The sequence below is a fragment of the Salvelinus namaycush genome, chromosome 1, assembly GCF_016432855.1.
Source record: "Salvelinus namaycush isolate Seneca chromosome 1, SaNama_1.0, whole genome shotgun sequence".
Classification (NCBI taxonomy): Eukaryota; Metazoa; Chordata; class Actinopteri; order Salmoniformes; family Salmonidae; genus Salvelinus; species Salvelinus namaycush.
In genome coordinates, this window is record NC_052307.1 from 45,686,275 (window position 1) to 45,699,130 (window position 12,856).

Below are 12,856 nucleotides of genomic sequence, written 5' to 3' on the forward strand. Positions count from 1 at the left end.
AGCCCTGAATGCTGATTGGTTGACAGTTGTGGTATCAGACCGTATACCATGGGTATGACAAAACAATTATTTTTACTGCTCTAATTACATTGGTAAGCAGTTTATAATAGTAATAACGCACCTCTGGGGTTTGTGGTATATTGCCAATATACCACGGCTAAGGGCTGTATCCAGGCACTCCTCGTTGCGTCATGCTTAAGAACAGCCTTTAGCCATGGTATATTAGCCATATACCACACCCCCTCGTGCCTTATTGCTTAATTCTACAATCTTAGAAACAAATGTGCTAAGTAGAACCATATAGCGTTCTTCAGTTTGTCCCCATAGGTTCAACCATTTTTCAGATGGTTTTACCTACTATAGAACCCTCTATGTAGGGTTCTTCATAAAATCCCTTTTAAATGGTTCTACCCAGAACCCTGTATGAAGGGTTCTGCCTCAAACCCTCTACGATGGTTCTACCGAGAACCCTTTTATCCTCTACCGGTTCTTCCTAGAACCCTCTATGAATGGTTCCACCAGCCTTATTAGCATTTTAAATGAAAGTCTTTATGACAATACCTTACATATATCATACAGTCTTTCTTTGAGTGCCTAGTTATACCCTAACATAGTGGTTTTAGGAAACTCCTGGTTTACAGACCACATTAGGCCAGCAAGTCATATTATGCTGACTTGCAAAGTGATGTGTAATTCCTATTGGAATCCAGCCAGAGTGAGAATATCCAACAATTGGACCTATTAATCACCTGCAACCTGCGTTAAAGATATTACCTGGTACTTTTTTATACCTTTTAGCCAGTAGTTCTGAAAGTAGCGCCCACGAGCCAAAAGTGGTCCCCGAAAATTGCATACTGAGTCACAAGTGTGCAGATATGTGCACCATGTCAATGCTCTCTCTCGCTCCACTGTGTGTACGTCTTGCTAGCTGTCACTCAAATGGCGAGGAGCTAAAGCTCACTGGCTGAAACTCAAATTGCTAGGGGCTGGCCCACACAGATTCCAGAAAACAGACACTTTCAATCTAGGGATTTCCTGGCTAATTAAGTTAAAACAGTAATTCTGCTCATAGATTATGCATGTATGAACTACACATTGACACATCCAGACCAAAGTGTGAGGTTTAAAAAATAAGTATTCGTTGCCAAAGTACCGTAGCATGTCTTTGAAGAATTGCCTGAGTAGAGAAGATTGTTTAGCTAGTACCTAAATCATCTAAACTGGAACAACCATCTCAGTAACGGGTGCAATAAGTCCAACTACGAACAAATTGGATTCGTTTAGAAAAATGTATGTTATTTATCTTTGTGTAGCATAACATTGTACATGCAACCAATGTACATGCAAAAACACATATTGAACACACAAAAATATATCTGTCATGTTGGAATCAACATAAGTCAGAAATAGCATTATAAATATTCACTTACCTTTGATGATCTTCATCAGAATGCACTCCCAGGAATCCCAGTTCCACAATAAATGTTTGATTTGTTCCATAAAGTCCATCATTTATGTCCAAATAACTCCTTTTTGTTCGCGTGTTCAATACACAATCTAAACTCACGATGCGCGGGCAGGTCCAGGCAAAAGTTCAGACGAAAAGTCATATTATAGTTCGTAGAAACATGTCAAACGAAGTATAGAATCAATCTTTAGGATGTTTTTAACATAAATCTTCAATAATGTTCCAACGGGAGAATTCCCTTGTCTTCAGAAATGCAATGGAAAGCAGGTCGCTCTCACGTGAGCACGCATGGTCAGCTCGTGGCTCTCTGGGAGAGACCTTACTCAATCCCCTCTCATTCGCCCCCACTTCACAGTAGAAGCATCAAAGAAGGTTCTAAAGACTGTTGACATCTAATGGAAGCCTTAGGAAGTGCAAAATGACCCCATAGACACTGTGTATTCGATAGGCCAAGAGTTGAAAAACTACAAACCCCAGATTTCCCACTTCCTGGTTGGATTTTTCTCAGGTTTTTGCCTGCCATATGAGTTCTGTTATACCCACAGACATCATTCAAACCGTTTTAGAAACTTCAGAGTATTTTCTATCCAAATCTACTAATAATATGCATATATTAGCAACTGGGACTGAGTAGCAAGTGTTAAAGTGTTAAAAAATAGAATGAAAAATAATACTATGGTGCCCGCAGAATGGTTTCCTTCTCCACCATCCCTTGTTTCATATACACCCTTTAAAGGTTCTAGGTAGAACCCTTTGCCTTATAAAGAAGCCTTGTCTTCCAAAAAGGGTTCTTCAGATGAAAACGGGTCTTGGTAGAAACCTATCCCACTGCAAATAACCTTTTGGAACCCTTTTTTATAAGACTGTATGGGGGTTTTGCCACCAGGTGTCGGTCAAGGACCATTTGGGGGACCCTGTGCCAATGGTACCAGTGAAGTTGGTGAATTCCTTCATCAAAAACAAACGTGGTGTGGACGAAAAACTTCAGTGTCCAACACTGACAGATGATAACAGTAAGAGGACCAAGGATGATGGGATTGCTCTTTTTATTTGCAACCTTCATTCAGAAGCTGAGAGTGCAAGATTTATTGTAAGTACCAATGTGGATTGAGTCTCATTAAATGTATGATTAAGTGAAGGCAGCTTGACATACACTACCGTTCAAAAGTTTGGGGTCACTTAGAAATGTCCTTGTTTTTGAAAGAAAAGCACATTTTTTGTCCATTAAAATAACATCAAATTGATCAGAAATACAGTGTAGATATTGTTAATGTTGTAAATGACTATTGTAGCTGGAAACGGCTGATTTTTATTGGAATCTACATAGGCGTACATAGGCCCATTATCAGAAACAACCACTCCTGTGTTCCAATGGCACATTGTGTTAGCTAATCCAAGTTTATACTTTTAAAAGGCTAATTGATGATTAGAAAACCCTTTTGCAATTATGTTAGCACAGCTGAAAACTGTTGTGCTGATTTAAAGAAGCAATAAAACTGGCCTTATTTAGACTAGTTGATCATCTGGAACATCAGCAGTTGTGGGTTCGATTACAGGCTCAAAATGGCTAGAAACAAAGAACTTTCTTTTGAAACTCGCCAGTCTATTCTTGTTTTGAGAAATAAAGGCTATTCCATGCGAGAAACTGTCAAGAAACTGAAGAAACAGACGCCTCACAAGTCCTCAACTGGCAGCTTCATTAAATAGTACCCGCAGAAAAACTGTCTCAACGTCAACAGTGAAGAGGCAAGTACGGGATGCTGGCCTTCTAGCCAGGGTTGCAAATAAAAAGCCATATCTCAGACTGGCCAATAAAAAGAAAAGATTAAGATGGGCAAAAGAACACAGACACTGGACAGAGGAACTCTGCCTAGAAGGCCAGCATCCCGGAGTCGCCTCTTTACTGTTGACATTGAAACTGGTATTTTGTGGGTGCTATTTAATGAAGCTGCCAGTTGAGGACTTGTGAGGCGTCTGTTTCTCAAGCTGGACACTCTAATGTACTTGTCCTCTTTCTCAGTTGTGCACCGGGGCCTCCCACTCCTCTTTCTATTCTGGTTAGAGCAAGTTTGCGCTGTTCTGTGAAGCTAGTAGTACACAGCGTTGTACAAGATCTTCAGTTTCTTGGCAATTTCTCGCATAGAATAGCCTTCATTTCTTAAAACAAGAATAGACTGACGAGTTTCAGAAGAAAGTTCTTTGTTTCTGGCCATTTTGAACCTGTAATCGAACCCACAAATGCTGATGCTCCAGATACTCAACTAGTCTAAAGGCCAGTTTTATTGCTTCTTTAATCAGAACAACAGTTTTCAGCTGTGCTAACATAGTTGCAAAAGGATTTTCTAATGATCAATTAGCCTTTTAAAGTTATAAACTTGGATTAGCTTAGACAACGTGCCATTGGAACACGGTTGCTGACAATGGGCCTCTGTACGCCTATGTAGATATTCCATTAAAAAAAAACAGCCGTTTCCAGCTACAATAGTCATTTACAACATTAATAATGTCTACACTCTATTTCTGATCAATTTGATGTTATTTTAATGGACAAAAAAGTTGCTTTTCTTTAAAAAAAACAAGGACATTTCTAAGTAACCCCAAACTTTTGAACGGTAGTGTACATCTATTTTTTTATATTTATTTCTGGAGGTATTTTGACACTGTTTAGACAGGGAGGTGGGAGAAACAGATTGAAAGGTTGGAGCTGGGATTGAATCCCAGTCTCCAATGGGGAGAGGGAGTTTAAATGTGTCTAAGCCAGGCATGTTATCGTTAGACCACAGGCTCTGCACATGCCACACATCTATTTCTTGCTCTCTTTTCTGTTGGTTTTGTGAGGCTTGGGATAGAATGTATGTAATGCTGTAATGTTGTTTCAGTTCAAGACCGCTGATGAGAGGTTACCCTTCGGTAGTCAAGCGGAATATACACTTGAAGCCAAGGCATATTCGTCCCCCAACGAACGCTACTTGTACATTGATTTGCCGTCCGATTACTCTGGCCTTCAAGTTGGACAACATGTCAGCATTCAAATCTACTTCCATGCTCGCAGCTACCTCCGAATTGAGACTTTCAGCTACCAGGTAACTGATGTTAGTTTTCTAGTCATACTGTGCCTATAATAAGTATTCACCCCTCTTGGGCTTTTTCACATTTTGTTTTGTTACCAGGTGGAATTTAAAATGATTTAATTGGGATTTGTTGTCATTGATCTACACATAATACCCCATTAGGTCAAAGTAAAAAGAAAATGATTTGCGTAAAAAAGGTAATATAACAAAACAAAAAAGAAAAAAAAATGTAATTCTAACAATTTACCTCTTCCTGACCTACCTATCTGACTTCTATGCCAGATCATCTCGAGGGGTAAGATAGTGAAGTTTGCTTCTGAGAAGCGTCTCCAAGGTACAGGTTCCCAAGCCATTAGTTTCACAGTGACCTCAGACATGGTGCCATCGATACGCCTGCTAGTCTACTACATACTGCATGGAGAGAAGACGCCTGAGCTGGTTGCCGACTCAGTGTGGATAGACGTCAAGGACAAATGTGTCAATGGACTTAAGGTACTGTAGCTCTGCCTCCACCACAACCCATTCAAAACTCTTGATCGTGTTGTCACATTTAACTGTGAATAAGCTGAGAATGCACAGAATATTTGTATTTTCACAATGAGCATACCCCATCTTTATTCACCAGAACATTTTCTGTTTGTTTATCTCTTAGACAGAGCTCTCATTTCGTAAGAAGGATTACAAGCCTAAGGATGAACTGATATTTGAAGTGAAAACTGGGCAGGATTCCCTGGTGGCCTTATCTGCTATTGACACTGCTGTCTACTCACTTAGAGCCCCACTCCAGGACCCAGTGACAAGAGTGAGACCATTCAAGACTCAGAAAACACACAACGGCCATGCTTAACTTGTTAGAAAAGAAAACATTATTGTCCATTACATTTTTAAAAATGACAATCTGTGTTTGGCACTCTGAGTTAAAAGATGCATTACACACAGTGTACATTATACAGGTTAGTCCAGCAAACTCTTATTGAGCATGGTTAGTGCTGAGAGGATGAATGGCATTTTCTCTGGTAAATGGAACCTTAGTAATGGGGATTTATTGATAAAAATGAATATTCTGCCGACTACGCCAAATGTAACACTGAAGACTTGAACTGGGCACATTTCATAGAAAGCAAAAAGCTGGCATATAGAAGGTGAGGTGACAATCATTGTTATTTCTTTCTTTAGGTGCTCCGCCACATTGAGCAAAGTGACCAAGGGTGTGGAGGAGGAGGTGGCAAAGATAACGCTGATGTCTTCCGTCTCACCGGACTCACTTTTATGACCAATGCAAATGCTCAGGCTTCCCAATCTGAAGGTAATGCACAGTATCTGTCAAAGTCTGCATCCGAAATGGCACCCTATTCCCTTTGGTCTAAAGTAGTGCACTATAAAGGGAATAGGGTGCCATTTCAGACACAGATAAAGACGCGGAGGACTGGAGAACATGTAAGCGTCATTGAGAATAAGCCTCCTTACACACACTTTTATCCATGTATGTTCTCTCCATCAGATGACACATGCACTGCTTCTGTGAGACCAAAGCGTGCCCTCTCTTATGACCAAAAGAAAGAGAAAGGCAAGTAAATAGTGAGCTAACTCCCCATCACAACAAATGTTGTTTTTATTCTAAATGTTACGATGAAAAAGCTGTACTTTGTTTAGATAAATCAGGGCCCTAACTGTGTCTCTGTCCCACAGCCAAACAATATGGCAGGCACTTATACTGCTGCTGGCAGGGATTGAATCAAATCCCAACCCTGGATACCTGTGCTCACCGTGCCAATAGACTTAAGGTTAAAGAAGCCAGGGATATGAAGAGGTGTGGTGCGGTGTTCACTGAGTGCTGTGATTACAGCCTAAAGCTTCTCCAAACCAGTAGTGATCATGTCTTGGCACGTGTTGGTGAGTGCATATTTTGATGGCAATCACAGCCCCTGTGATTATGTTGACACAAAACTTCTTCTTGTTAATGTGATATTCCTTGAATCTCAATAATCTATCCTTTATCCCAAAGTGTGCACTTGTTTACTTCCTTTCATGGATTGGTATAAGAAATATGATGCAAATGCTTTTAAATATGTTTGAAGGTGGCACAAGTGCACACTTTATGAGAAATTATAGATTTTTGGCACACACTGATTGACTCAATGTTGTTTCAATGTAATTTGTGAACTTATTGTGACGTGGAATCAACATAGAAAATACATTGGATTTGAAAAAAGTAATTAACCAGAACTGTTTTCATCTCATTTCAACCAGCGTTGTAAATATAGAAATTATGTTCAAACTTAAACTTTAATACATTGACTTAACCTGACTAACAGGTTGTTACATCAACCTAATTTCAACATAATCATCAGAACTACAGTATCAGTCAAAAGTTTGGACATACCACCTCATTCAAGGGTTTTTCTTTATTTTTACCTTTTTCTACATTGTATAATAATAGTGAAGACATCAAACCTATGAAATAACACATATGGAATCATGTAATAACCCAAAAAGTGTTAAACAAATCAAAATATTTTTTAGATTTTAGATTCTTCAAAGTATATTTTATATTCTTTCAATTAACAGGTGTGCCTTGTTAATTTCTGGAATTTCTTTCCTTCTTAATGCGTTTGAGCCAATCAGTTGTGTTGTGACAAGGTAGGGGTGGTATACAGAAGATAGCCATATTTGGTAAAATACCAATTCCATATTATGGCAAGAACAACTCAAATAAGTAAAGAGAAACGCCAGTCCATCATTACTTTAAGACATGAAGGTCAGTCAATGCGGAAAATTTCAAGAACTTTGAACGTTTCTTCAAGTGCAATCGTAAAAACCATCAAGCGCTATGATGAAAATGGCTCACATGAGGACCGCCACAGGAAAGGAAGACCCACAGTTACCGCTGCTGCAGAGGATAAGTTCATTAGAGTTAACTGCACCTCAGATGGCAGCCCAAATAAATGCTTCACCGAGTTCAAGTAACAGACAGATCACATCAACTGTTCAGAGGAGACTGTGTGAATCAGGCCTTCATGGTTGAATTGCTGCAAAGAAACCACAACTGAAGGACACCAAGAAACTGTCTTGGGCCAAGAAACACGAGCAATGGACATTAGACCGGTGGAAATCTGTCCTTTGTCCTGATGAGTCCAAATTTGAGATTTTTGGTTCCAACCGCCGTGTCTTTATGAGACGCAGAGTAGGTGAACGGATGATCTCCGCATGTGTGGTTCTCACCGTGAAGCATGGAGGAGGAGGTGTGATGGTGTGGGGGTGCTTTGCTGGTGACACTGTCAGTGATTTTATTTAGAATTCAAGGCACACTTAACCAGCATGGCTACCAAAGCATTTTACAGCGATACGCCATCCCATCTGGTTTGCGCTTAGTGGGACTATCATTTGTTTTTCAACAGGACAATGACCAAAATCACACCTCCAGGCTGTGTGAGGGCTATTTGACCAAGGAGAGTGACAGAGTGCTGCATCAGATGACCTGGCCTCCACAATCACCCGACCTCAACCCAATTGAGATGGTTTGGGATGAGTTGGACCGCAGAGTGTAACGGCTTTCGTCGTTGGATGGAAGAGAGGAGGATCAAATCGCAGCGTGGTACGTTTCCATATTTATTGGAACACTTATTAAACACGAACAAAACAATAAACAGAAATGAAACCAACGACGCTACAGACCTGAACATGTGAACCTAGTGAAAACAAAGAACGCAATGAACAGGGACAATCACCCACAAACAAACAGTGAACACAGCCTACCTAAATATGGTTCCCAATCAGAGACAACGTAAAACACCTGCCTCTGATTGAGAACCATATCAGGCCAATCAGACACACCTAAACCATTGAGACACAAAACATAGAATATACCCACCCAGCTCACGTCCTGACCAACTAAACAAAGACTAAACAAAGGAAATAAGGTCAGGAACGTGACACAGAGTGAAGGAAAAGCAGCCAACAAGTGCTCAGGATATGTGGGAACTGCCTCAAGACTGTTGGAAAAGCATTCTTCATGAAGCTGGTTGAGAGAATGCCAAGAGTGTGCAAAGCTGTCATCAAGGCAAAGGGTGGCTACTTTGAATAATGTCAAATATTAAATATATTTATATATATTAGTGTAACACTTATTTGGTTACTACATGATTCCATGTGTCATTTCATAGTTTTGATGTCTTCACTATTATTCTACAATGTAGAAAATAGTAAAAATAAAGAAAAACCCTTGAATGAGTAGGTGTGTCCAAACCTTTGACTGGTAATGTATGTGACCCACCACCTGTGTTCGGTCCTATTTAGCAACATTTTTTACATTGGATTAAAGTAGAGTAAAAATGGTATATCATACACTGCAGTTAAGGAACAATGAGAAAGTAATTATGCTTTGAAAGTTGATAAACTTTTAACCTCTAACGAGTCACAAACCCGGATCCGGGATCCCCCCCATCAAAAAAGCTGACTAGCATAGCCTAGCCTAAAGCCACAGGGATATCATATAATAAAATGTTCATGAAATCACAAGTCCAAGACACCAAATGAAAGATACACATCTTGTGAATCCAGCCATCATTTCTGATTTTTTAAATGTTTTACAGGGAAGACACAATATGTATTTCTATTAGCTAACCACCATAGCAAAAGACACAACTTTTTTTTCTCCACCATTTTTTTCCTGCATAGGTAGCTATCACAAATTCGACCAAATAAAGATATAAATAGTCACTAACCAAGAAACAACTTCATCAGATGACAGTCTGATAACATATTTATTGTATAGCATATGTTTTGTTCGAAAAATGTGCATATTTCAGGTATAAATCATAGTTTTACATTGCAGCCACCATCACAACTCTCACCAAATAGAATAACTACAGAGAGCAACGTGAATTACCTAAATACTCATCATAAAACATTTATGAAAAATACACAGCGTACAGCAAATGAAAGACAAAGATCTTGTGAATCCAGCCAATATTTCAGATTCTTTAAGTGTTTTACAGCGAAAACACAATTTAGCATTATATTAGCTTACTACAATAGCCAACCACACAGCAGCATTGATTCATGCACGTTAGCGATAGCGAATAAACCAGCAAAAGATATTAAATTTTTCACTAACCTTCTCAAAACTTCATCAGATGACAGTCCTATAACATCATATTACACAATACATATATTGTTTGTTCGAAAATGTGCATATTTAGCGGCACAAATCGTGGTTATACAATGAGAATAGTAGCCAAGCTGCAAAGAAAATGTCGGGAGAAATCTTGGGAGAGGCACCTAATCTAATCAATAACTAATCATTAACTTGACTAAAAAATACAGGTTGGACAGCAAATGAAAGATACATTAGTTCTTAATGCAACCGCTGTGTTAGATTTTTAAAATTAACGTTACTACGACATACAGCGTGCGTTAAAGCGAGACCGCACCGAAATTAATGGCGGAATAGTAGTTTTACATTTTTCAACAGAACAACGAATTAACATCATAAATAGTTCTTACTTTTTGATGAGCTTCCATCAGAATCTTGGGCAAGTTGTCCTTTGTCCAGAATAATCGTTGCTCCGGCTGTAGAATGTAGTCTTCAGCTTAGGAATTAGCAGCAAACATTAGCTATGTGGCCTAGACGTGTCCAACTCTTCAATACGCAGCACAAAGAAAATTCAGAAAATCGCAATATACTGATATAAAATGATATAACTCGGTTTAAAATAACTACATTATGACGTTTTTAACACCTATATCGAATAAAATCAGAGCCGGATATATCTAAGGCCTATAACGAGAGCTTTCCAGAATGCCATCCTGAGGTCTGTCTCGCGTCATGGCGAACGTTGAAAAGAGTGCACCCCCAGTTCCAAGAGCCCTTATATGGCCTCAGATCTGCCTAGCAACATCATTCCAATTCTCACTGCTTGCTGACATCTAGGGGAAGGCGTATGCAGTGCATGTCGACCAATAGAATACATGCAAATTAATAAACTGACCCTAGAACAGAGTGCCCGATTTCAGATTTCTCACTTCCTGACAGGAAGTTTGCTCCAACTTGAGTTCTGTTTTACTCACAGATATAATTCAAACGGTTTTAGAAACTAGAGAGTGTTTTCTTTCCAATAGTAATAATAATATGCATATTGTACGAGCAAGAATTGAGTATGAGGCAGTTTAATTTGGGAACGAATTTTTACAAAGTGAAAACAGCGCCCCCATATTGACAAGAAGTTTTAACCTCACTTTTGAGAAAATGGCCTGTGAATGTTTTGATAGACCTAGTGGAGAGCTCCTCCTTTTCTTCACCCATTCAGCATCGTTCACAACCAACGGTTTCAAGACTAAAAGTGGTTAAAGTAGTAACAAAAAGTTGTATTAAAAATAAACTTTATCTAGTTCTTGGGCTATGTATTGTTCACCTAATACCTTTTTTGCACTATTGGTTAGAGCCTGTAAGTAAGCATTTCACTGTAAGGTCTACACCTGTAGTATTCGGCCCACGTGACAAATAAACTTTAATTTGATATTTCCTAATCTGACTTTGCTGCATGTCTTGTTGTTCTTCACATCACCGTCTCTGGTAATCACACTATATCAAATAAAATCTACGTTTATTTGTCACATGCACAGGATACAGAAGGTGTAAACGGTACAGTTAAATGGTTACTTGCATAGTGGAGTCTTTTGTTTAGAAATTTAGCTAGCTAGCAAGCTAAACAGTTATCCATAATCCCGTGAAAAACAAACTCTGACTGGGAAAAAACGATTTGAACTGTCATCCAACTCGGAATTCCAACTCGGGAACTTGGGCTTCTTTCTAGAGCTCCTACACAGATCCTACACAGAACATTAGCTAGCGAGCCAGCCAGCTAACGTTAGCTAGCTAGCTAACAGTACGCTTTAACTTGCAATGAAAACAACTTCCTGACAAAATTTGAAATGTATAATATCTGAAAATGTAGCTGGGCACTTACCCCTATACATGGATGAACGCTTCTCCCTCTGTCATGGATGCCATGGTTGCACTTAGTTTGAAGATGTAATCCATAGACAGGTGTTTTATACAACAGCCTCCTTTCTGTGTTCTCTTTTTGGACACTCTGCATTTGGCAATCATCTCTCTGCTTCCACTGGGCATTCCACTGATTTCAAAACTCGGTCAACTTCTTCCGTGACAACAATACCGTTTCTTCCCCACCATTGTCATCAGAAGACTACAATGTCTGGTTCAATGAAAATGTTTTAACCTAAATCAGGGATTTCCTCATTGTCTGATTCATTTTCAGTCAGAAAGAGTCAGCATGGCACGATCAACCTCCAGAAAGTAGTCCATCACAACATTTTCCCACTGAGCTTTGTCGATAACTTTTCAGGGCAGCAATGTTGAGAGCAGTAGCAAAACTTTTTCAGTTGTTCATGACATCTTAAAAAAAAAAAGCTGCAGTAGACCGGATTATCCACACATACTTAGCAATTCACGTTATAGACAGAAGCATTCTCCAATCCATTATCTCAGCCAATCATGGCTAGCGGGAAGGTTCCTGTATTTTTCCCTGGCTAAAACAATTATTTCCAGATGGCATACAAATTATAAGTTCATATGTTCCAGAAGGCATTTCTGCCCAAAAATGTATTTCGATAAAAATAAAAATAAACATTCAAATGCCTCTCCTGGAAAGTAGTGACGTGCGACATACGCATAGTTCCTTTTCCCTTGTTTCAATGTTGATAATAAAATTGTATTCTTTAATCAATGTCATTGTTTCAATGTCAAGCTATCAACCTTGAAATAAAATCAGAAGCCACAGTCCAACGATTTCTGCCTGGACATTGACTTCTACTGGTGTATGAGAGGTAATGCACCTCAGTGAGAACAAGTCCACCATCCAGATGCCTACCTCTATGTGCTCTGCTTCTCTTTGGAAACAAACTGTGTACAATTCAGCTGAACTATCACGTCAACACATTTTGACATTGATCAGCTTCCATACTAATTTGCATAGACTACATAAATAACATTGAATAGTAACTCCTCAAACTTTTCTTGTACAAGCTGTATGTGAAAGTAAATTCGGAGTGATTCCATGTCACAATACATTGACAAATTACGTTGCAACAACATTGATTCAACCAGTGTGTGCCCAGTGGGTAGTCCCTGTTGTGGTCCTGTGGATTTTTTTTGTGGTCCTGTTCTGGTTCACAATGGTCCTGGATGGCAGGGAGCTCCATTGTATCATCAGCAAACTTAATGATGGTGTTGGAGTCATGCAGTCGCAGGTGAACAGGGAGTACAGGAGGGGACTTAGCAGTCACCCCTGAGGGT

The 12,856-nt window shown here is 39.3% G+C and overlaps 1 protein-coding gene across 3 annotated transcripts in view; it reads left to right on the forward strand.

Moving 5' to 3' along the window:
- c5 (complement component 5) overlaps nucleotides 1–12,856 on the forward strand; it is a 37,104-nt gene that overhangs the window by 7,731 nt on the left and 16,517 nt on the right. For all 3 annotated transcript variants that reach the window (XR_005476581.1, XM_038989440.1, XM_038989446.1), the window contains 7 exons: nucleotides 2,355–2,558; nucleotides 4,348–4,551; nucleotides 4,822–5,031; nucleotides 5,192–5,341; nucleotides 5,716–5,845; nucleotides 6,041–6,106; nucleotides 6,229–6,432. Coding sequence is in view for 2 of the 3 variants with exons in the window: in XM_038989440.1 (XP_038845368.1) it covers nucleotides 2,355–2,558; nucleotides 4,348–4,551; nucleotides 4,822–5,031; nucleotides 5,192–5,341; nucleotides 5,716–5,845; nucleotides 6,041–6,106; nucleotides 6,229–6,432 (1,168 nt within the window). In the remaining variant the exon portion in view is untranslated. The remainder of the gene's footprint in view (nucleotides 1–2,354; nucleotides 2,559–4,347; nucleotides 4,552–4,821; nucleotides 5,032–5,191; nucleotides 5,342–5,715; nucleotides 5,846–6,040; nucleotides 6,107–6,228; nucleotides 6,433–12,856) is intronic.